At 42.1% G+C, this 25270-nt stretch overlaps 2 protein-coding genes and 1 long non-coding RNA gene across 5 annotated transcripts in view; all 3 read right to left on the bottom strand.

Annotated features, from left to right (window-relative positions):
- Nucleotides 1-2103, bottom strand: part of kcnh5b (potassium voltage-gated channel subfamily H member 5b) — an 81890-nt gene extending 79787 nt beyond the window's left edge. The window contains exons 1-2 of the mRNA XM_021574250.3: nt 1798-2103; nt 402-525 (exon numbers count right to left, since the gene is read on the bottom strand). Of these exons, the coding sequence (XP_021429925.1) occupies nt 402-525; nt 1798-1870 (197 nt within the window). The 5' untranslated portion in view covers nt 1871-2103. The remainder of the gene's footprint in view (nt 1-401; nt 526-1797) is intronic.
- Nucleotides 2104-5476: 3373 nt separating this feature from the next.
- LOC149975224 (uncharacterized) lies at nt 5477-7340 on the bottom strand. The gene is made up of 3 exons (XR_016488964.1): nt 7152-7340; nt 6403-6499; nt 5477-5607 (listed from the first exon to the last, which is right to left on the bottom strand). It is a non-coding gene; the product is annotated as an uncharacterized LOC149975224 (long non-coding RNA).
- A 2277-nt stretch (nt 7341-9617) lies between these two features.
- LOC110497830 (serine/threonine-protein phosphatase 2A 56 kDa regulatory subunit epsilon isoform) overlaps nt 9618-25270 on the bottom strand; it is a 34322-nt gene continuing 18669 nt past the window's right edge. For 2 of the 3 annotated variants that reach the window (XM_021574251.3, XM_036954799.2), the window contains 12 exons: nt 22376-22572; nt 22022-22123; nt 21199-21291; nt 20942-21072; nt 20784-20843; nt 20339-20447; nt 20084-20137; nt 19915-19965; nt 19496-19615; nt 11804-11931; nt 11531-11632; nt 9618-11206 (listed from right to left, as the gene is read on the bottom strand). In XM_021574251.3, coding sequence (XP_021429926.1) covers nt 11107-11206; nt 11531-11632; nt 11804-11931; nt 19496-19615; nt 19915-19965; nt 20084-20137; nt 20339-20447; nt 20784-20843; nt 20942-21072; nt 21199-21291; nt 22022-22123; nt 22376-22572 — 1247 coding nt within the window. In that variant the 3' untranslated portion in view covers nt 9618-11106. Of the gene's footprint in view, nt 11207-11530; nt 11633-11803; nt 11932-19495; nt 19616-19723; nt 19757-19914; nt 19966-20083; nt 20138-20338; nt 20448-20783; nt 20844-20941; nt 21073-21198; nt 21292-22021; nt 22124-22375; nt 22573-25270 lie in introns of those variants that run through there. The other variant, XM_090211260.1, reaches the window with a different exon arrangement.

The raw sequence follows: 25270 nt of genomic DNA on the forward strand, positions 1-25270 counted from the left end.
AACTTTTGCCCCAGGCTTAATTAACAAGCCCTTAGCCCTTGTCGAAGGCTAGGAAAACCTCAAGTGAAGCTTTTGGAGTTGTATTTTAAAGATGGCCTCGCCTTGGGCGGACCGACTGGTTCCCCTTTGCAACAGTCATTTGTTCCATTTGAAACTCTTTCTATAAGCAGCAGGCAGTACATGGACTCATTCAGTACTAGTGGAACACCAGATTCAGTGAGTGTCTTGCAATGTGATGTTCAGACAGCTCAGGCAATAAACTGACTTACTTCACTTTAATGAAGGCACTTTTCAAAGCATTCTACAGTGGTTTAGAGGTCATCTATAACGGCAGATACAGTACACATACAATGGTGCAAAATAAAAGTATTACTATATTACCATACAATAACCATCCTTACCTGCAAGTGCTGCTTTTTTGCATAACCTCAGCCCTGTGGAACCCAGAGAGCTTGCAGAATCCGTCATTACTGTAGACTACAGGCCACTCCACGATCTGGGCGTTCCCCAGGAGGAAGCTGGTCTCTGTGAGGAAAGGTCGAAGTAAACAGGTGTGAGGTGAGTGGGGAGGGTTCTGGTGTAAAATGTCTGCAAACACTCAGATGGTCTGTCACAACCCATTGGCGATGCGTGATGAGAGTGACCCCACACAACGAAGCCTAACACAGTGATGACGTGTCCATCAAATGTCTCGCTCTTTTGTGGTCCATATAATTATGACACTACACTCAGTAGCTTGTTCTACGTCCACAACAACAACCATAATGTAATCAGAGAGGGAGAGTTTACAGCACATATGTCTTAACTCTGCTGCCAAGTCCACACCAGCCTCTGCATTAGGGATTCTATGCCTCAGCTGCTGCAGATTTACTGGCTTTTCGCTGATAGACAAGAGTGATTAATTTCTCAGGTTGTTAATAGCACAATATGGATCATCACATTTCTATGCACAGAAACTGGGAGAGAAATAACAATTTATAGATAGAGCTAAGCATGCAAGGACTGATCATCCATGATTTCATAATTATAGTTTTAACCATGTTTTGAGGCTACATTTACTTTGTAAATGTTTGTTTACATTTACTTTGTTTAGAAACATTGGAGTAAAACAAGCTTATATTTTGGGTTGTGATGGGGTACAACAGTTGAACTAAGCTCATGCGGCATTTATAAGTTATATTCTTTAAGAATCAATGAGTACATATCATTAATTTATAAATCCCAAAATGCATGTAGCAATTGCAGATTGCCCCTTTAAGTAACGACAAATGTTTTACTGCATCCTGATTATTTTTACTGCAAATGTATAAAGCCTATAGCCTAACACTTTGCCAAGAAGTGATATACACACACCACAAACAGACAAATAAATATAAGAGAGTAGTCTAATGATTGCTAAATGGATTGCAAATTAAGCTATTGTTATCTATTTTTGATATAGCCTACAAATGAACTTACAAATAATCACTAAAACAATATACATAATATCTGAAAATAAATATATTTTATATTGACCTTAATGAAATATAATTTCCGTGCAACATGACTGGCAGTATATCCAATTCAGCAGCCTTTGCACTACCATGATGAACACCAAATCGCCTTGGCATGACGTCATCGAATAAACTTTGTAAACAAACTACCAGATAATTTTAACAATAAAGGCAAGTCATATAAAAAACAATGATTAGACTATGAATAGACTAGAATTATCTTTTGAACAAAAAAAGGAAGACAATCATCCAAACTATTTAAAGCTGTCTGTTATGGAAACCCACGAACGGGTACATTGCTTACCACTTGAGCGCCGGACAATGTTTTCCAGAAAAGTATTCTGCGGTGCCACAAGCCCTCTCTTTCCCCCGGGCATCCTGGGGCCAGGCGGTGGTTGTGAGAGTGGTGGGCGATTTTGATGCTGCTTATCGGAGGACGGCAGTGTGAGTGGGTATTAACCGGTGGGATGGAGAAGCTCATTGTAACACTGCGCTTTCCTCTGCTGAGAGCGCACTGTGGCAAAGACGCGCGCCTCGGAAGCGCTGCATTCTGCAGGCTCCCGGGGTGTGATAACGCATGCGTATCACCACACACAACACGCTCCTTAATACAGGCGTCGGGGGATCTCTGTGGTGTACATCTAGGTTTACCAGTATGCAGGGGGAAACGGTTTACCTACTTGCTTTTTGGCGAACTATTTTCACTGACGCACTGACACTTTTTCAAACAATTACTGCAACATATCCACAAAACAATGTGCCTCCATGTCGAGAACGTTAAATAGGGGAAATAGACAAAAAAATAATAATTTTTGTATTTAACTAAGCAAGTCAGTTAGGAAGAAGTTCTTATTTACAATGACAGCTTACCCCGGCCAAACCCGGACAACGCTGGGTCAATTGTGCGCCGCCCTTTGGGACTCCCAATCACGGCTGGTTGATGCCTCTAGAACTGAGATGCAGTGCCTTAGACCGCTGTGCCACTTGGGAGCCCAGACAATACAGTGTAAACAACTTAGATTTTATGAAGATGATCTAAGAGACATTGGATTGTGTTGACTGAGCAGACTGCTTTTAAACGGTGAGTCATCTCCAGTGAATGCAGAAAACACAATAGAAGTCTTGTATCTACTGAGTCCCCAATTGGTTCTTGGTAATAGGACCCAGGGGAACTGAGTCCCCCACCAAGAAACACATAACTGTAACAGGTGTTGCATAAGGGACCTGCACTGTATGGACTGTCACTTGTGATAGTCAGTGTGACAGTGTTTTGTTTCTGTTTTTCATGCCATGACGCAGGTTGGTCTTTCAATATGGCTCAGGCTGTATATACAATACATACAGGGCAAACTAAACAACGGTTTATGCCAATTTTTTCATTCTATTATAGGCTGTAAAGGCTATATACATCTTCATAGAAATTCCCTGTCTGTTCAACAGCAGATGCCTAAATATCTTCAATCTGTCAAACAGAATGTCAGAAGCAGAAGCACTTCAGAAGAGATATCCAAATAAATATGTGTGAGGAAGCGGGTAGGGGTGGGAGTGTGTGCACTGCCAAGTGTTCCCACAGGACGTCTCTAATTGGCCCACTTGCATCACAGAGTATCAGACATATGTGACAGTGCAGGTTGGACAGCTGCCTTCCTGAGTTGTAATACTAATAGACCTAGGATCCTGTTCACAGGCAGGCAGTCGTACAGGAATGGATCATCTCCTCAACCCTATTACTCAGAAATGAAATGTGTGCCACCACCATGCAGCTGAACATGCTGCATAGACAGCTCTCGGTCAATTCTGAGTGGCTCTGAGACATTGACATGGGATTGAGGTGGAGAAGATCCCAAACGTCACTGTAGGATATAAGCAAGACAGTAAGAACCTGTCAGGAGAAACAAGGAAAATCCTGAATTACTGAATATGCACTATTTATTCAACTCTACCTCTTGACTCCGATGTAACACTTTCTTGATAAATGTTCATTACAGTGAACGGAATTGAAAAATCTGGGGAGAGCGCAGAGGCACGTGTCAGGCACTTGGACATCTCTGCAGGGACTTGATTACTGTAATCACACTAATTACCATGCCTCACTAACCACCAATTACACCCAATCAGCATTTAACAGGACTCTCATTGTTCAGTGTGAAGAGTAAAAAAAAATCGTTGAAAGTCCACTCACACAACAACAAGGCATACATCAGTGTACTGCTTGTGCCTAACAAATTTATTTCTGGACTTATCATTGCCCTCCCCAGGAGGAAGCTGCACACAAAGCACAAAGTTATCCGACCACAGTCAGGAAGATGTGAATTATGTGAGAAACATTGTTCTAGAAATCCCTTCCAGGTGTGAGAGATTCAAGATTCCCTCGATTGTATTATTCAAGCTGTAAATGTCACAGGCAAATTAAAACAAAAAGCAGATGACATTGATGCCTCGTTTGGGGACTGGGAAAAAATATCAAACTTCTCCCCTAATCAATGCAGCACATCTGGTGAAATCTGTCTCCATTCTTCCTCATTGATCTGAGAATTAATTAAGATGTTTCATGGTCCCCTCGATGGTCCTTTCTGGGCTAAAAGGAGGATTGGATATCAAGGCCCCTTCTGCTTCATTCTACTGGAATGCCAGCAGCTCCATCAAAGCTAAAATAGACTATGAAAAACAATTCAATTGAGAAGTCAATGCCCACGTCCCAAGATGCAACGGTTTCCCTGAACAGTTCAGAAAGTAGGTGTAGTAAATTGATCAGACAGTGTAACTTTGCTATTCTCTCTGTAGTATTGCCATTTATGCCCTCAAGGAGTCTGAATGGGACTAAATTGCTGCATTAGTCAGTAAGAGATGTGCTCCAAACACAATGTGTACAGATGACCCATGTCTCTGCTTCCTCGATGTAAAGTGTGTGTATGCCAGATACCGCAGCTCGTTGCTCCTTGTATAACATCACAGTTCATGGCATTTCAAACGTGTTTCCTTCAGCTGCAATTGCAAACATCACTACTTCGATAGGACTACAAACGAGAATGTTCAGATTGAGCTGCAAGCTGTCACTGGATGTGCTACTTGAGCGCAACCTGCCAAATATCATGTCTTCTCGTTAGTGCTAATTACACTGCTAGTCTGTGGGTCTGTATTAAAGACTTACATGCTTCCCTGTGCCAGTCAGAATGCAATACATAATTGATTAATTGATTTGTCGTATTGATGTAGCAGCTTTAATTGAGTCAAACTCCACCCCACAACATAGAGGCGTACTCTGGGGATCATGTGCTAGGGCTGCTAGGGAACGAGACTCTGAAGACTGTCAGTGAAACAGCAGCATAAGCATATGCCAGTAGTCACGATGAGCACAAGTTTGATCTAGAAGATGCAATATGAATCACACCTTTTGTCACATACTGTGCAGCCTACAGTCTTCAAAGGAAAGATATCATCAGCATAAAATGAAAACAGAGCTGTATGGGGCAGGGTGGGAGGTGTTTTGTGGTGCGTATTCCTTCAACCACTGGTGGTGAGTTAAGTGAGAAATTACCAGCACCTTCCTTTTCCCTAGGAAAAACAATTGAATAACTGGCTCCTTGGTTAGATAGTAAGGTAAATTGGGGGAGAGAACATTTAGCATATTCTGACAGGCACTCTGCACTGTGCATTTACTGTCATGAAATATTTATTTTGAGGAACCAATCAGATGCAAAAGTAGATGTTTAATAAAGAAGCCACAGGAGCACTGTGACTTCCACTGGCCTGGTTAGGTCCTACAACTTCACAGCATTCCTTTCAGAGCTATGTACACACATCAATTATACAGTTACCACCTTACAAATACTAGAATAACATTTACTACATGTAAATTATGACCTACTTAACACATAATTCCCCTCACCTCTACTAAGCAGACAGTATCCAATAACCACCTCTACATGTTTAACATCAGTTCAAACCATGACAGGCTAACTGAATGAACAACAAAGACAAAATGAAAGTATGAACGTTTATTAAAATAGTTTGGGAAGGGACGATGATCCTCAGAGCCAGATGCTATGATGCCGGTTCGGATGACAGGCCTTCAGCTGCTTTGCGGTGGGGAGGGTCGGCGGTGTATCTTTTGCTGTGAGTCAAGTGGAGGGGAAAAGAGTAAACCTTCATTTAAATACAGTACATCACAAGATGTATTCCCATTACCGAGAAGAGAGCAAGATAATTATTGCCTAGGTGAGCCCATAGGTTGTTTAGCAAACGTGATAAAGGTGTATTATTTAGCTGTGCCCATTGACCATAATAGGTGACTGGCATTCTGCACAAGGTTAATTGGTAGTAAAGGAAGGGTGAAATATTTTTCTGTTGATGAGAACATATCAGATATAAATTCCATCTGCGCCCATAGAGAGGAAACTACGTGAATATGATATGCTTAAGGGATGAAGTTAAAAGAGCAAGCCATTCAGACCACCTCGCTGATAATGTTATCAACTACATTTTGTGATGAATGGAAATTGATTCCATCTCCTGAGAGTCCCTGGGATACCTGACATCAAATGCAATGGGATGATGTTAACATCAAAGGATCGAACAGAGAAACGTAATGTCTCTACTGCGGGCCTTGACACTTTTCATCCCTTGTTTGACTCCGTTTGTGTATAAATCTGCCAGGAACATAAAATATGTATCTTTGAAAATAGTGCAGATAGTCTCTTTACTGGGGGGTATTGCAGTTGAGTTAGGCCACAACGTTCTAGACTCAGCCAAACCCAACAGTGACTGTAGACAAAAGCAGCTCTTGTTTTTCTTAACATGGTTTTGTCATGGTAACGGGGCGACTTCTGTAAACACTGAGTAGTTTTACAGCACATCGTGGCCCTTCCTGCACAAGCAGTAGTTTATTGGGTTTCCCGACACTACTTACCTCATGGATAAGCAGTAGGAAGGTGTGGCGCGCGGAGGTCCTCTGTATTGTTTCTGGTACCCAAGTGGGTGGTGATTGCGCATCATGCATTGTTTTTCTTATTATTGAGAAAACAAAAAGGCAAAGATATAATCTGAACCTCCTGTATGAAGATGAGTTTAAAACACCAGATATTATGAAACAAAGCCTGGACACAGACGGTAAGGGGTTGTTATGTTGCATTATCTGAGGACCTTCACAATGGTTTGAAACACAAATAAACCAACAGGTTTGTTACTTTCAAACCTTTACAAAAACAGATTTTATTTCCCAGACATGATATCCATGCTTCTACATCTGCATTGCTTGCTGTTTGGGGTTTTAGGCTGGGTTTCCGTATAAGCACTTTGTGGCATCTGCTGATTTTAAAATGGCTTTATAAATACATTTGATTGATATACTGCCCAGTGTGAAATCAATGGCATTAGATTCCCATAATACCTCTACACTGAATATTAATGTGGATTTAAATATTTGACTTATTTTCCTTCTACATGCATTACAGCAGAAGACATAGATTAGCTGAGAAGTGAGAACAATAAGGGATGAATGGGATTATAATAGGCTACATACGTTACTCATGGAGATCCTATAGTATGATATAGATACACTGGGCCAGTAATGCTTAAGCAAAGAGAGGGAGGGCTGAGTGACGGCAGAAACACAGAAAGCTCAAACAGAACATCAGAAAAAGGTTAGCTCTTACTTACACCTTGTTGTTTATAGGCAGAAATGTCCTCCCCCTTGTCTCGGAAGGTGAGTGAATCCATGGAAATATGACTCTCAGGGAAAACCCTCAACCTATCCGTGTCTGAGCTCCGTCTACCTCTCTCTGCCACTTGGGCTGAACAGGCTCTGAGTGACACCTGGCATACCTGAGTCTGTGTAAAGTAGGGACTCCCCCTCCTGGTGAAGACACACCACCGCAGGTCTGTGCTGATGTTGCCTGATTTAAACTCATCTATAGTTGTAGGAAACAAAGGCAGAGTTCCAAAAGTCAACAATGAGATACAATCACCAGTCAAACAACCTCAGGAAGGGATGTTTGAAGTAAACAATATAATGCTTTTAGTCTACTCTGTTTTTATTCATTTATGAGGGTGCTGCCCTACAGCCTGCAGGAGAGGGCATTGATGCATGCATCTGATGAGCAAGACAGAGTAATAATGAGCTGGGTGTGTAGAAAGAGGGGGAAAATCAGTAATCTGAATTATCAGCACTATAATTAATTATGACAATGCCCTCAGTGTGTCACAGCCTCACCCCAGTTCAGGCCAAGTGTGCACTCAAGGGTTGAGAAGTGGAAATGACTTCCAGTAATTGCTTTGACAAAATAAGAAAAAGGTGGCAGTCTATAAAGGCCCAGTGCAGTCAGAACGTGATTTTACTGTGTTATTTATGTGTTTTATGTTTCCACACTGTTGGAATAATTCTGTGAAATTGTGAAAATGATAATGCCCTTTAAGTGTAAGAGCTTTTTGAAAAGACCGTCTGAAATTTCTGCCTGTTTTGGAGGGATGGAGTTTTGGACAGCCTGGTGACATCACCAGGAGTTCCAAACCTCTGCCAATAACAGCCTCCCTACTCAGATCACTCCCAGACAGTCCAAGCTAAATTCTTGCTTGAGGAATTGGTCTTTGTAAGAATCAGTTTTTGTTCATTTTTGACAATTTTAATTGAAAACAATCACAATAAGGTACTTACTTATTTACCAGAAATGATTTGATATTGAAATAAAAATGGCTGCATTGGACCGGATGTGTGCCCGTTGGGTGATGGTAATGAGATAAAGCATTGTTACCCTTCCTTTCCTAATTGGCCTGCTACTGTTTCCCAGGGCATTACCTCGTGCCCAAACATGGGAGCAGGGCTTTGACAATGCACTGTCCCTGGTTATTAAGCCAAAACAGTCCTCTCCGTCTACAGCTGCCAAATCCTACTAGAATCCATCTAATTCCAGGCAGATTAAGCCAAGAGAATCCAGTTCCCATGTTGAACATTGTTAGGAACAGTCAAAATGACAGGAAGTAGAAAAACAAGAGCCACACTTAGAGCAGATCACAATCACAGCGTCAGCGGCGCCGCTTGGCCCTTTCAGAGCAGTCAGAACTAGGGACTAAGACTTTAAAAAAAGGTGAGCTCTGCCTCGATAGCGGTGGAAAAGATAAACACTGCCAGACACACAGTAGAAATACCCTAAATAAAAGTAGAATCTAACCGAAATAAAGCTAAACCAATCAGACTGCCTAAAAAACTCCCCAGAAAAATTGACAATAGAGAAAGGTTGCTCCTATATAATAATTTGTTATTCTCATTTTCATACAGAACACTGGACAGATAATCTCTTACCTGTAGATGAAAACACCACACATGCATTTTCCTTTGGGATGATCTTGGCAGAAAACCTTAAAAGTAAAGCTCCATTGTCCTCGTAAAACTTTGCCTACCAGCTATCTCCAACAAAACATTCAGTGGTTACCCAAGGACAATACACTAGTGACTAGTCTGAGTGTGATGGTGTGTGCGCGCCAGGTCAACATTACACCCACCTTCCACACAGGTCAGATCACATTACACCTTAAATGACCAATTTAAGACCTAGTTAAGTGTTTTGATAACTTTGGTGCAGAAATCTACATTATTCACTGATATTGTAACAGGGCTGAATAAAAGCTCACAAATGACATATCAGATGCAATCAACTACATAGTGACTCAATGGCGGCTATGGGGTCCATCAGATGTGAAGTCTTGCTGCCCTCCTGTGGCATTCCAAGATAGATTTACATTTGTGGTCAAGTAAAATGATCTTTACTTGAAAATGGAAAAACAAAATTCATATGTTCTGCTAATTGTTGTTGAACAAGTCAATTAAACACAAACAATAAGCAAACTCTTCTAATCGATCATTCGTCATATCAAAGGATATCGAGACGCTCTTCGTGGGACTGCAGGCCGCTTCACAGCTGTCGCTTGACTATCCAAGCGACAACAACAAGCAGAATCAATTAGTCATGAAATGCACAGCACCATTTCAGAGTAGCTCAGCAACAATCAAAAACACAAGACCCCTTCATTCATCCTTTCACCTCTCCATCAAACACGGGCACAAAACAAACAGCAGTCTATGGTCTGAAAATAAGGCAATCCAGCATCTGGGCTTTATCACAAAACAGGTTTAATTTAATATCTCTTTATTTTTTAAAATAATTAAACATTTGTATTTCTCCAACCCTTTTTTTTCTTCTTCATTTTAATCATATATCTTGGCCATCCTAAAGCACACATTAATTATGTCAACAATGGGGTCAACAATGCTGAACTTACTGTAAATTTGAACAGGATATCAACTGCTCCATGCCTTTCCTCTCTCTGCCCTGCCCTCACTCACTCCACAACTAAAAAATAAGATCTGATGGTCAAAGAAGCTTAATCAAAAAATCCAAAATGAGAGCTAAAAACCAAGAAGGAAACAAAAAGAGAAAAAAGAAAGAGGGGAAAACACTATCATAAATACCAGTAAGTCTTACCTCTTATAATACCTCTTATATACTGGATACTCCTCGACTGTTCCGAAGCAAAAATATATGCTAAATTACTACAAGATACAAGATATCAGTGTACTGCATATAATAACAATATACAATTTTGTAATACTGTGAAGAGTACACCCGGGACGGATGCTCCTTTTCACAATAGGAGAGTTTGGCGCTTCTCTACAGCTCGCAATCGTTTTACATTTTTCGTATTTGCTGTGTGGCTGGAGGGTACCAGTGCCAGACTGATACCAGGCTGCCTGGTACTGCAGCGTCAAAGTCCACAAACCCAAAGAGAGACAACTGAACTGACAGATACCAATCAATCATTGGGGAGCCAGATGCACACAGATAAGTGAACAGAAACAAAATGTGGAAGTGGGGAGAAAATGGTGCGAGAGGGTGGATGTAAGTGTGTGTATGAAGACCTTCCCTTTACCGTTTTTTTAAACTCCCTGTACATACAGGCCCTTAACATGTTTGCCTCTTGGAGGAAGGGTCGAGAAAGACGGGGGGTTCAATTCATTTCCTCATGGCTAATGGGTCCATAATACTAGCTTAGCTTGAGCATGGAGAGAGGCAGGTCAGGAGGGGTCAGAGGCTGGTCCTTACGGAGGGAAGGGGTGTCCTCTTGGTCAGGGCGGAGCCTCCCAAGTATCTCACTCAGTCAGGACGTCCCACACAGGGAGAGGTACAGAAGCACCACAGGAGACAGAGTGAAAGAGAGAAAGAGCATGGGTTTGTAGAGATGGAAAATGGGTTTGTATTCAGGGAAGTGGGGTTCTCAAAGGGCAAGGTTAAAACAATCTTTTCTTTCGCTGTAGATTTTTTTCCAAGAAGAGTTCATTTCAAGTCCTACTGTCCAATGTCTTTTTTCCCCACACAAGTTCTTTTTCTTGTTTTTTCTTCCTTTTTTTTAATAATTTTTTTTCGCAGTAATATCAGTTTAAGGGAAAAAGAAAAAGTTATTTACAGTGATGTTGAAATAATGAAACAGACGTGTGAATCTACCGTAAAGTAAGTCGCACAATACAGAAAAGGAGAAAAAAAATAAAAAACACGGTTGCTCCATGTCGTTCCAGAGGGCGCGGCTCTGGTGGACATGGATGGGAGGGGAGTGTGGCGCTTCGTTAAGTGGGAATGATCCCGTCGCTCCTAAGGCCCCTCTTCAGCTCCAGGTCCCCCAGCTTCTTCCAAAGCTCCTCCCTCTCCTTCTCTTTCTTCTTCTCACTGCAGACAGTACAGATCACACAGGGGGGAGGGGGGACTAGCTGCAGATTACTGAGAGATTACTACTGGGTTTACCACCACAACAACAACTCTTGGTCAAGTACCACCCAATCAAAATGTCTTATGCTGCCAGAGTTAAGAATCACAATATTACACACACACAGTATATGAGAGAAAGTGAGATTCTGTATATAAATAACTGTAAATGTTTGGTATGAACCTGTGTAGTGAGCATGGCCTATACGGGTGAGTGGGTGTTTAAAAAACTACAACAGTGCTCTGACCACACCACATACGATCCTTTAGTGATGCTGCATATCTTACCGCTGACGGTCTGACTTGTACGTAGCTGTGAGTTCATCAAACAAGGTACTGTTCATCTCCATGAAGGCTTTTAGTACGTTGTACACCAACGCCACTATCGCCCTGCAAGAAAAATGTAAAACATGCCAACATTAACTCTTTTACACTTTATTTTTTCTATATTGAGCCAAGAGTCTAAACAAATACAATAGAATATACAACCAAATACAAGAAGATAAATCAAGTTTTCTGATTGGATAAATCTGTGTGAGGGGTGTGCTGAGGTGGACTCACGGGTTCCAGTGCTCTTTGGAGATCCTGTAGAGGCTGGCGAACATGATGGGCAGGATGACGCTGGAGTTCTCCTCGATCAGACTCATGATGTACTCATTGTTCCAGTAGTACAGGGCCCTCTCCGCCACCTGCCAGGGACAGAAACACACAGAGATTGAATACAAACAGCCATTGAAAGATGGTTGCAATTTCAGTTTAATCCACCAGAAAAGACAGATCAAATAATACAAACAAATATTGTGGTTCAACTCAAATATACTAAATGATAAACATATATAAAATAAAAATACATATATTTTTAAAGTATAATCTTTGTAAATGATCTCATGAATAGGACTGGTGGGGTTGTCACATATGCGGCTAAAGACCAAAATTGGTTAAAGAAAATTGGGATAAATAAAAAAGTATACCAGTTACCAAAAAACGTACCTGTGCATTATAAATGAAAAATAGTTGGGAAGAGATTTTCGATGTACCATTTCCATGACACATGGTTTATGAACTGATATGCAAAACAACGCTGGATTCAACAATGGAATTTTTCCATTTAAATTATACCTTGTGTCTGGATATCAATCCAGACAATACCGCATAATGACAATGCAAAAACTGTTTTTTAGAAATATTTGTACATTCATCATTTAAAAAAGACAAATCATTTATTTATATAGGTATTCAGACCCTTTTCTATAAGACTCGAAATTGAGCTCATGTGCATCCTGTTTCTATCGATCATCCTTGAGATGTTTCTACAACTTGATTGTAGTCCAACTGTGGTAAATTCAAATTGATTGGACATGATTTGGAAAGGCACACACATGTCTATATAAGGTCCCACAGTTGATAGTGCATGTCAGAGCAAAAAACAAGCCATGATGTCGAAGGAATTGTCCGTAGAGCTCCGAGACATGGTAGTGTCAAGGCACAGATCTGGGGAAGGGTAACAAAACATTTATGCAGCATTGAAGGTCCCCAAGAACACTATGGCCTCCATCATTCTTAAATGGAAGAAGTTTAAAATCAACAAGAAAACTGAGCAATCGGGGGAGAAGGGCCTTGGTTAGAGGTGACCAAGAACCCAATGGTCACTCTGACAGAGCTCTAGAGATGGAAAAACCTCTGTAGAGATGGGAAAACCTTCCAGAAGGACAACCATCTCTGCAGCACTCCACCAATTAGGCCCTTATGTTAGAGTGGTCAGACGGAAGCCCCTCAGTAAAAGGCACAGGACCGCCCTCTTGGAGATTGCCAAAAGTCACCTAAAGAACTCTCAGACCATGAGAAACAAGACTCCCTGGTCTGATGACACCAAGATTGGCCTGAAAGCCAAGTGTCACATCTGGAGGAAACCTGGCATCATCCCTACGATGAAGGATAATGGTGGTAGCATCATGCTGTAGGGATGTTTTTCAGCGGCAGCGACTGGGAGACTAGACAGGATCGAGGGAAAGATGAACGGTGCAAAGTATAGAGATCCTTGATGAAAACCTGCTCAGGACCTCAGACTGGGTTGAAGGTTCGCCTTCCAACAGGACAACGACCCTAAGCACACAGCCAAGACAACGCGGGGGTGGCTTGGGGACACGTCTCTGAATGTCCTTGAGTGCCAGAGCCCGGACTTGAACCAGATCTAACATCTCTGGAGAGACCTGAAAATAGCTGTGCAGCATGGCTCCCAATCCAACCTGACAGCTTGAGAGGATCTGCAGAAAATAACGGGAAAACCCCCAAATACAGGTGTGCCAAACTTGTAGCATCATACCCAAAGAGACTCGAGGCTGTAATCGCTGCCAAAGGTGCTTCAAAAAAGTACTGAGTAAAGGGCCTGAATACTTATGTACATGTGATTTTTAAAGAATTTGGTAAAAATGTTTCTAAATGTGTTTTTGCTTTGTCATTGTGGGGTATTGTGTGTAGATTTAGGTGGAAAAAACTACTTAATACATTTTAGAATAAGTCTAACGTAACAAAATGTGGAAAAGGGAAGGGGTCTGAATATTTCCCAATGCACTGTATATAGGGGATACAACCATCCCAGCTCTGCAGATTTTGCTGCGAAGAGACAGAATCCTTATATCATTTGTTTTGGTACTGTAGCTTATTTTTGGTCACAGTTCCAGGAATGGCTGAAGAATTGCAACATGTACCTCGAGCAAACTCTGCAGATAGCGCTACTAATGCAGCAGACATTTTTTGGTACCCTCCCCCAGATCAAGTACCCTTGCTCTGACATGCACTGTCAAGTGTGGGACCTTATATAGACAGGTGTGTGCCTTTCCAAATCATGTCCAATCAATTGAATTTACCACAGGTGGACTCCAATCAAGTTGTAGAAACATATCAAGGATGATCGATGGAAACACGATGCACCGGAGATACATTTTGAGTCTCATAGCAAAGGGTATGAATACTTAGTCAAGTACATAAGTATTTGGACAGTGACACAATTTGCATCATTTTGGCTCTGTACGCCACCACAATGGATTTGAAAGGAAACAATCAAGATGTGCCTTAAGCGTCGACTTTGATCTTTAATTTATTGGTTTTGTCAATTATTATATGAACCGTGTAGAAATTAAAACCATTTTTATACATAGCCCCCCAATTTAAGGGGTTCAAAAGTAATTGGACAAACTAACATATTCATAAATTAAAATGGTGAGTTTTAATACTTGGTTGCAAATCCTTTGCAGTCAATGACTGTCTGAAGTCTGGAACCCATAGACATCACCAGATGCTGCGTTTCTTCCCTGGTGATGCTCTGCCAGGCCTTTACTGCAGCCGTCTTCAATTCCTGCTTGTTCATGGGGCATTTTGCCTTCAGCAAGTGAAATGCATGCTTAACTGGATTCAGGTCAGGTGACTGACTTGGCCATTACAGAACATTCCACTCCTTTGCCTTAAAAGTATTGGGTTGCTTTCGCAGTACGCTTCGGGTCATTGTTCATCTGCATTGTGAAGCGCCATCCATTGAATTTTGAAGCATTTGGCTGAGTGGGAGCAGAAAATATAGCTATAAAAACACTTCAGAATTCATCCTGCTGCTTTTGTCAGCAGTCACATCATCAATAAATACAAGGGAACCAGTTCCACTGGCAGCCATACATTCCCACTCTTCACAGGTGAGGTGGTATGCTTCGGATCATGATCATAGGATGTTGTTCCGGAACTGTACAGGCTTTTTTAGATGTTATTTGGAACCTCTAATCTGGTCTTCCTGTTTTTGAGGCATACCAATGGTTTACATCTGGCCAACTGTTGTGAAGGGGTTTTTCTTCACCAGGAAAAGAATACTGTCCACGACAGTTGTTTTCCGTGGTCTTCTGGGCCTTTTGGTGTTCCTGAGCTCACCAATGTGTTTTTTCTTTTTAAGAATGTACCAAATAGTTGATTTGGCCACAGCAAATTATTTTGCTATCTCTGATGGGTTTGTTTGGATTTCTCGGCCTAATGATCACTTGCTTCACTGGCAGTGACAGATCTTTGGACTTCATAATGAGGGTTAACAGCAACAGATTCCAAATGCAAATGCTGCACTTGAAATCAACTCTAGACCTTGTATCTGCTTACTTGTAAATGAGCTAATGAGGGAATAACACATCTGGCCATGGAACAGCTGAGTAGCCAATTGTCCAATTACTTTTGGTCCCTTAAAAAGAGGGGGACCACAAATAAAAAATGTAATTCCTACACCGTTCACCCGATTTGGATGTAAATACCCTCAAATTAAAGCTGTAAGTCTGCACTTCCAGCTAATATTCATTATTTCATTTCAAGTCCAATATGCTGTGGTAGACAGCTAAAATAATAACTTAGTCAGGTCCATAAATATTTGGACATTGACCATGTAAAATAAGGTAAAAAAATATTTATGCATTTGCAAAAATGTCTAAAGATCTCTTTTATGGGGTATTGTGTGTAGATTGAAGGGGAAAAACTCCTCCCGAAGTCACCTCTTCACTGTTGACGTTGAGACGGGTGTTTTGCATGTACTATTTAATGAAGCTGCCAGTTGAGGACTTGTGAGGCGTCTTTCTCAAACTAGACATTCTAATGTACACGTCGTCTTGCTCAGTTGTGCACCGGGGCCTCCCATTCCTCTTTCTATTCTGGTTAGAGCCAGTTTGCGCTGTTCTATGACGGGAGTAGTACACAGCGTTGTACGAGTCTTCAGTTTCTTGGCGATTTCTCACATGGAATAGCCTTAATTTCTCAGAACAAAAATAGACTGATGAATTATCTAAGAAAGTTCTTTGTTTCCGGCCATTTTGCGCCTGTAATCGAATCCACAAATGTTGATGCTCCAGATACACAACTAGTTTAAAGGCCAGTTGTATTGCTTATTTAAATCAGGACAACAGTTTACAGCTGTGCTAACATAATTGCAAAAGGGTTTTCTTATGATCAATTAGCCTTTTGAAATCATAAACTTGGATTAGCTAACACAACGTGCCATTGGAACACAGGTGTGATGGTTGCTGATAATGTGCCTCTGTATGCCTATGCAGATATTATATATTTTTTAAGAAATCAGCTGTTTCAAGCTACAAAAGTAATTTACAACATTAATGTCTACACTGTATTTCTGATACATGTTGTGTTAATGGCCAAAAAATGTGATTTTCTTTCAAACAAGGACATTTCTAAGTGACCCCAAACTTTTGAACGGTAGTGTGTGTGTGTGTGTGTGTGTGTGTGTACAGTACCCGTCATTAGTTTGGACACACCTACTCATTCCAGGTTTTATTTTTAGTATTGTCTGAATTGTAGAATAATAGTGAAGACATCGACACTATGAAATGACATATGGAATCATGTAATAAACAAAAAAATTATTATACACTGCTCAAAAAAATAAAGGGAACACTTAAACAACACAATGTAACTCCAAGTCAATCACACTTCTGTGAAATCAAACTGTCCACTTAGGAAGCAACACTGATTGACAATAAATGTCACATGCTGTTGTGCAAATGGAATAGACAACAGGTGGAAATTATAGGCAATTAGCAAGACACCCCCAATAAAGGAGTGGTTCTGCAGGTGGTGACCAGACCACTTCTCAGTTCCTATGCTTCCTGGCTGATGTTTTGGTCACTTTTGAATGCTGGAGGTGCTTTCACTCTAGTGGCTCAGGTACTGCAGCTCATCCAGGATGGCACATCAATGCGAGCTGTGGCAAGAAGGTTTGCTGTGTCTGTCAGCATAGTGTCCAGAGCATGGAGGCGCTACCAAGAAACAGGCCAGTACATCAGTAGACGTGGAGGCCGCCGTAGGAGGGCAACAACCCAGCAGCAGAACCGCTACCTCCGCCTTTGTGCAAGGAGGAGGAGAAGGAGCACTGCAAAATGACCTCCAGCAGGCCACAAATGTGCATGTGTCTGCTCAAACGGTCAGAAACAGACTCCATGAGGGTGGTATGAGGGCCCGACGTCCACAGATGGGGGACACCGTGCAGGACGTTTGGCATTTGCCAGAGAACACCAAGATTGGAAAATTAGCCACTGGCGCCCTGTGCTCTTCACAGATGAAAGCAGGTTCACACTGAGCACGTGACAGACGTGACAGTCTGGAGACGCCGTGGAGAACGTTCTGCTGCCTGCAACATCCTCCAGCATGAACGGTTTGGCGGTGGGTCAGTCATGGTGTGGGGTGGCATTTCTTTGGGGGGCCGCACAGCCCTCCATGTGCTCGCCAGAGGTAGCCTGACTGCCATTAGGTACCGAGATGAGATCCTCAGACCCCTTGTGAGACCATATGCTGGTGCGGTTGGCCCTGGGTTCCTCCTAATGCAGGACAATGATAGACCTCATGTGGCTGGAGTGTGTCAGCAGTTCCTGCAAGAGGAAGGCATTGTTGCTATGGACTTGCCCCCCCCGTTCCCCAGACCTGAATCCAATTGAGCACATCTGGGACATAATGTCTCGCTCCATCCACCAACGCCACGTTGCACCACAGACTGTCCAGGAGTTGGCGGATGCTTTAGTCCAGGTCTGGGAGGAGATCCCTCAGGAGAATATCCGCCACCTCATCAGGAGCATGCCCAGGCATTGTAAGGAGGTCATACAGGCACGTGGAGGCCACACACACTACTGAGACTCATTTTGACTTGTTTTAAGGACATTACATCAAAGTTGGATCAGCCTGTAGTGTGGTTTTCCACTTTAATTTTGAGTGTGACTCCAAATCCAGACCTCCATGGGTTGATACATTTGATTTCCATTGATCATTTTTGTGTGATTTTGTTGTCAGCACATTCAACTATGTAAAGAAAAAAGTATTTAATAAGTATATTTCATTCATTCAGATCTAGGATGTGTTATTTTAGTGTTCCCTTTATTTTTTTGAGCAGTGTATTATAAATATATTATATATATTTTATATTTGAGATTCTTCAAAGTAGCCACCGTTTGCTTTGATGACAGCTTTGCACACACTTGGCATTCTCTCAACCAGCTTCATGATGTAGTCCCCTCGTATGCATTTCAATTAACAGGAGTGCCTTCTCAAAAGTTAATTTGTGGAATTTCTTTCCTTCTTAATGCGTTTGAGCCAATCAGTTGTGCGGTAACAAGGTAGGGGTGGTATACAGAAGATGGCCCTATTTGGTAAAAGACCAAGTCCATTTTATGGCAAGAACAGCTAAAATAAGCAAAGAAAAACAACAGTCCATCATTACTTTAAGACATGAAGGTCAGTCAATAGGGAACAAGAATTCAAGAACTTTGAAAGTTTCTTCAAGTGCAGTCGCAAAAACCATCAAGCGCTATGATGAAACTGGCTCTCATGAGGACTGCCACAGGAACGGAAGACCCAGAGATACCTCTGCTGCAGAGGATAAGTTCATTAGAATTAACTGCACCTCAGATTAAAGCCCAAATAAAATGGGCCAAGAAACACGAGCAATGGACATTAGACCGGTGGAAATCTGCCCTTTGGTCTGATGAGTCCAAATTTGAGGTTTTTGGTTCCAACCGCCGTGTTTTTGTGAGACGCAGAGTAGGTGAACAGATAATCTCTGCATGTGTGGTTCCCACCGTATAGCATGGAGGTGGTGTGTGATGGTGTGGGGGTGCTTTGCCGGTGACACTGTCAGTGATTTATTTAGAATTCAAGGCACACTTAACCAGCATGGCTACCACAACATTCTGCAATTATACGCCATCCCATCTGGTTTGAGCTTAGTGGGACTATCATTTGTTTTTCAACAGGACAATGACCCAAAACACACCTCCAGACTGTGTAAGGGCTATTTGACAAAGAAGGAGAGTGATGGAGTGCTGCATCAGACGACCTGGCCTCCAAAATCACCCGACCCTCAACCCAATTGAGATGGACCGCAGAGTGAAGGAAAAGCAGCCAATAAGTGCTCAGCATATGTGGGAACTCCTTCAAGGCGGTTGGAAAAGCATTCCTCAAAGCTTGTTGAGAGAATGCCAAGTGTGAAAAGCTGTCATCAAGGCAAAGGGTGGCTACGTTGAAGAATCTAAATATATTTAGATGTTTTAAACACTTTTTTGGTTACTACAAGATTCCATATGTGTTATTTAATCGTTTTGATGTCTTCACCATTATCAGTGTTGTGCTGTAGAGCAAACTCCTATGGTCATTGTCATGACAAGATAACGATCATAGGAGTAGACTACACAGCAAACAGTCATAGATATACTGAGATTGTGTAGACTGACTGACCTGGAAGTGTGGGCTGGACACACATCTGGATATCTGTTTGAAGAGCGGCTCCTGGATCTTGACGAACTGTGTCGGCTCGATCACATCTAGGATCTCCTCTAGCTCTCCCAGGTACATCACCTGAGAACATACCCAGTTACAAACACACCCTAACCCAGGTACATCACCTGAGAACATACCCAGTTACAAACACACCCTAACCCAGGTACATCACCTGAGAACATACCCAGTTACAAACACACCCTAACCCAGGTACATCACCTGAGAACATACCCAGTTACATACACAAATGAGCAGGACAACACACACACACACACATCCTTACTATCCAGGTACCACATCTAAACTCCCATTAACACTTCCCAGTAGCAGCAGGTCACTGCTCCAGCCCCAATTAGGGCAACGGCCAGGGCTCTTACCTCTTTTTGACTGCAGGTTTTTGGCCAGAACTTCAGTAATCCCCTAATGACCTGTGATGAGAGCAAGAGATGGGGGAAGTAGATGAATGAATGGAGACAGTGAGAAATCCTGATAATTCAAAGTTCCTTCTGATTAGAGGGTTGGTGTGACCATGGGGGGGGCACTTACTGGTTCTGTTAACGCTGGGTCTTTCTCTAGAAACTGTACAATGCAATACGCCAACTGGAAATAGGTCACAATAAAGAAACGAATGTGAACACATTGTCAATGTTATGGTTGGAAAATACTAATACTAATTGGGATCAACTCACTGGACAGAGAAGTACAGTATTTGGGAGACAGACTCAATCATGTAGCACATTACCAACACAATCATGATTTCACACCTGGACATACACACACGCATTAACACACACACACTACCTGTGCGTGGAAGAGGGACAGGCTCCTAACAGTGTGGAGGGGGATCAACACCTTGACCAGGAACTGTTTATGCTCTGCTTTGAGCGGCAGGGCAAAACCATTGATTATGCTGCAAGAGAGAGAGGAGAAAGGCAGAGCTAAGCCAGTAGGGCAAATTATACATGTCCATTCAAAGAGGCCAGAATATACTATTGAGTCGACTGGAGAATCAAATGTTAACAAGACAGAGGACAACATATATTAACGATCAATCGCTTTACATGGGCCAACAAATTACACAGGTACTGTAGCTACTTTATGCAAGGTAACCAACAAGCCTTAGGCTTGACTACAGTACTACAGTGCCCAGGGAGGATGAAGAAGTAAAACATGTTTTACTCCATTAAGACAGCGCCAGAGAACAAAGGCGTCAGAACTAACCACAGGTCAAACCAGTGTCACATACCTTCCCAAGATCTCCAGCAACTCAGCAACCCCGTTGAAATGCTCAGTCTCATAAACAAAACTTTACGAGAGGGAAAGCGAGAGAATAAACCTTAGTGAAACATCCGTGAAAGTATCATGTCAATATGAATATAGTGAGAATGAGGAGCGCCGTCTTACCGTAGAAAAATATTATTGATCTGTTTTCGTATAAAAGCCCTCAGCCCCAGGAATTTCCCATAGATTCTGTGTAAGACTGTTTTCAGGTAGTCTCTCTCCCGAGGGTCCTCACTGTCAAAGAGTTCCAAGAGCTACAGAGAGCGAGAGAGAACGAGAGATTAAACAACTACAAACTACTCAAACTTGTACAACACTAGTCTACATTTTTGAAGTGCATCTCTACAGCATCTCCAATGTAAAAAAAAAACATCACTCACCTGTAGAACGAATTTCTGGTCTATGTACTTTTTGGCAATGCTGGGCTGGAATTCCTGACTCTCCAAGAATCGTATGAAGAACTCATACACCAGCTATGACACAGAGAAAGCGAGAGAGCGGTGGAAGAGGTTAAGGGACGGAGTCTTCATAGTGCAAAGGTAAGGCTATGGAGAGACTGGAGCAGGACAGACTGGGAGGTCAATAGGTCGCAGGAGGTCAAAGGTCAGAGGCACACCTTGGGTAGGGTCCTTATTACCTTTAGTGGTAACCAGGGTTACAAGATGGCCAGGGGGAGGAGGGCTTATGTTTAGGAGGGTTAATATATATATATATTTTTTAATTGGTCAAATGAATTTGGCTGTTTTTGGAAATGTTATAAAAGATAAATACAATGAAAAAGTTTTACCAGGAAGAATCTCCTTGAGATCTTCATCTAATTTCTAAAGGAGTCCTGGGAGGTACAGCAGCAGGTACACAGAAAAGGGTTTGAGAGATAGAGCACCTGACACTAGACCTGTAGCCATACAAGGGACTGTCAGAGCCAGGACTTAAATGGGAACTCAACTCAAAAACTATATATTTTTTTTATTTTTATTAGTCCACTGTTGATACAGTCCCAAAATGTTATGGCATGTCAGCAGTCAAGTTATCAAGATATTGGACTTTCAAGAAGCAAAGTGCCACCGGCCACATCATCATGCATTAAAGATAAACATCAAGATACCAAGGATTCCAGGTAGGTTTTTACAGAGGGGACCGACACTCAGTCTCCAATAGAAGGCAGTACGCACACACACCAATCAATTGTAGCCTCAGTGTTACCTGTAAGTGTGGCCATGAGGCCTCCAGTGTGGGTTCATCCTCCTCTGGGTCAAACTCATTACTGTCACTGGGTGGAAGGGTCCGGAATATGTTGTAAGACACCTGGGAGACAGGACAGAGAACAATATACAATCAACTGACTTCCCTGGAGATTAAGGCAGTGGACATGTGAGTGGAGTGAGTAATATGAAAATCAGTTTTATAGGAAACTCAGGCACTTCAACATGGATGTGAAACAGAAACGTTAATTAAGGTTCATTGTATTTATCATTTTTATCAACAAACTTAAATTGGCTGGAAGCAAGTATATTTATGGCATGAGTGCGTGTTCTGTTTAGTGTATTGTAGCCTCACCATTTTGACCACCTCCGGGTAAGCCTGTTCTGTCAGGTAGCCCCTGCTGACGGTGACATAGTCCACCAGCTCGTTGAGCGTGGAGCGCTTGTACTCCTTCATCTTCAGGTCAGACAGCGTGTCCATGAAATCAAACACAGTACAGCACTGCTGCAGCTTCTTCAGGAACAGCTCCGGCTGCTCCGGTGCCGGCACGTCTACACACAGGGAGAGAAAGAGATGTCAGGAGTGAGAGGCCTACTAGTATAGGGAGACTTCTAGCAGAGAGGAAGAGGAGCACATGGCAGAAACAGAGCAATCACATGAGAGGATATCTGAACAGAGCCCTGAAACCAATAATAAAAGAAAGCTGGAGTAGAGATGACCTTTAACGAAGCATGTGACAAATAACATTTGATCATCTCTGTGCCCACACGCATGCACACACCACTTGACCCTACAGGTCACTCATCACTGCAGAATGTGGCTCTAGTCAACATGTATACGAGTAGCATCCACAGGTAGAAGAACAAAGACCATACAGACCAGAGGAATGGGCATCTGTCCCAGAGATTGGGAAACTGATCAATAAAAATGTAATAATGTAAAGAGGTTTCCATCAGGGACCAGTTTGCCCAAGAGCTTCAACCGATGCTATATGTACTAGTACTTATATCTAGGTAGTCTAGTCTTCTGAGTCTCCTACATAGTGCATTAGTCTGTTCCTGTAGTTTAAACAGGAGGTATAAAACTCACAGACAGTACTGTTAAAAGTGACCTTATCATGGACCATCACTAAGACACCAACTATCTACCCGGTATTCCTCAGCCAAGCATCTGTCAACATGACATTACACAGGGCAATATCTCAGCCAGCCAGGCAGCATGGGTAAGACAGAGCACAGGAGAGGCCAGGGTTACAGAACAAGTCTACCAGGCCTGTAAAAGAATAGTAGCCTTGTAATCCTTCAGTGTGTTTACTGTATTTATATTTGGGATATCGTTTCCAACAGTAAAAGTAAAATTGCTGGAGGACATCTTTAAATTCCCAGTGGAGTCCAAATTCAGTTTGTGTGTTTTGTATCATATTGTACAACAGCTGATGAAACCAACACTGTAAAAGTGTGACTTTTTATTTATTTCCTGATAGCTGATGGTTGAAAATATCAAATCTACACAGGACCTTCTAAAAAAAATCTGCAGTTTTGTATGGGTGGGAGTGTCGGTGATATAAAAATGGCTGCATTGAGCATTTGTAACATTTATTTATCTAGGCAGGTCAGTTAAGAACAAATTCTTATTTACAATGACAGCTTACTCCGGCCAAACCCGGACGACGCTGGGCCAAACGTGCGCCGCTCTATGTGACTCCTAATCTCGGCAGGATGTGATACAGCCTGGATTCGAACCAGGTACTATAGTGATGCCTCTTGCACTGAGATGCAGTGCCTTAGACCGCTGTTCTACTAAGGAGCCCATTTAAAAGGACAAAAAAAAAACAATGCACATTAATGTTATAAACTTATCGTTAGGGCATCAATTCAGGCAATTTATCTCGAAATGGATAAATCGCCCAGCTTTACATATCCAAACAGGTGTCTGACTTGGACTCTAGTCTCTCTTGACAGACAGGTTGCCTCTGACAATGTACCAATGCACCAGCTTACATGTCTGTAGAAGTTCCGGCGTCAGTTGGGATAGAGTACAAGTGGAAAATGGGCCGCGTGTCACCGGTGACGTTACTGCCATATACGCTTGTTGCCCGAGCTAAACATGAGCAGAATGTCTGCCTGTATTCCTGCCTACCCAAAATCTGGATTTGCTGGGAAAGTTGGTCTGATGACGACCCTCCCTGGAACAATATTTTGTCCTCTTTCAAAATTTCCAAGATAATCCGACATTACCCCCTGGCCTAATGCTCTTGTTCCTATACCTATCCAAGTTTAAATCACAGATAGCTAGGACCATCAGGGTGAGTGCGTGGTTAGTCTAGTACAATGCCTCTCCTGTTAGGCCTGCCCCACTGTGTGTGTGTGTGTGTGTGTGTGGGGGGGTCTGTGTAAGGGTCTGTGGCTGTTGCCTGTCCCGTTCCTGGTTGGTTCATATAATTAGTGCACCAGTACAGTCAGTGATGGTCTTCCATCCAACCCCTGGGTATATAGGAGAGGAGTAGCATGTGAATGGCCTTAAAAGGAAGCTATTAATAGAGCAGAGAGTCACACAGGAGAGAGAAATCTCTCCAGGGAGAAGGAGCGCCCGGCTGGGCCCAGCACACAACCAACACACAAACGCTCGTGATGCCATTATTCCAGGTGTTGTTCATCAGTTGATGTGAGAAAGTCTCCTGGAAGAGCGATCTTGCAACTATTAACTTTGATATAAAACGCAGCAAAATATATAGGATCTTGAAACTATGGAGAGTGAAACCTGTCCATCTACAAGAAATTTACCCTGATTAAATATGTCAACTGCGATATTTCTAGATAATTATTCATTGCTCTACCAAATCCAGGAGAATCCTTTTTGAAATGCAAGAAAATAATATTTGGAATGGCAAACCAGATAAAGCTACGGTCACATTTAGATGCAATTGGAGAGTACTCAGAACCCTTCCCTTTATCCACATTTTGTAACATTACATCCTTATTCTAAAATGGATTAAAAAAAATGTTCATCGTCCATGTACACACAATTACCCATAACGACAAAGTGAAAATACGTTTTTAGAATTTTTGCAAATGTATTAAAAATAACAAATACCTTATTCACCTAAATACCCGGTGCATTCTGTTTCCATTGAACATCCTTGGTATATCCACCTGTGGTAAATTCAATTGATTGGACATAATTTGGAAAGGCACAGACCTTACTATATAAGGTCCCACAATTGAAAGTGCATGTCAGAGCAAAAACCAA

The sequence above is a fragment of the Oncorhynchus mykiss genome, chromosome 19 (genome assembly GCF_057628025.1).
Source record: "Oncorhynchus mykiss isolate SJ-2025 chromosome 19, ASM5762802v1, whole genome shotgun sequence".
In the NCBI taxonomy this organism is placed as follows: Eukaryota; Metazoa; Chordata; class Actinopteri; order Salmoniformes; family Salmonidae; genus Oncorhynchus; species Oncorhynchus mykiss.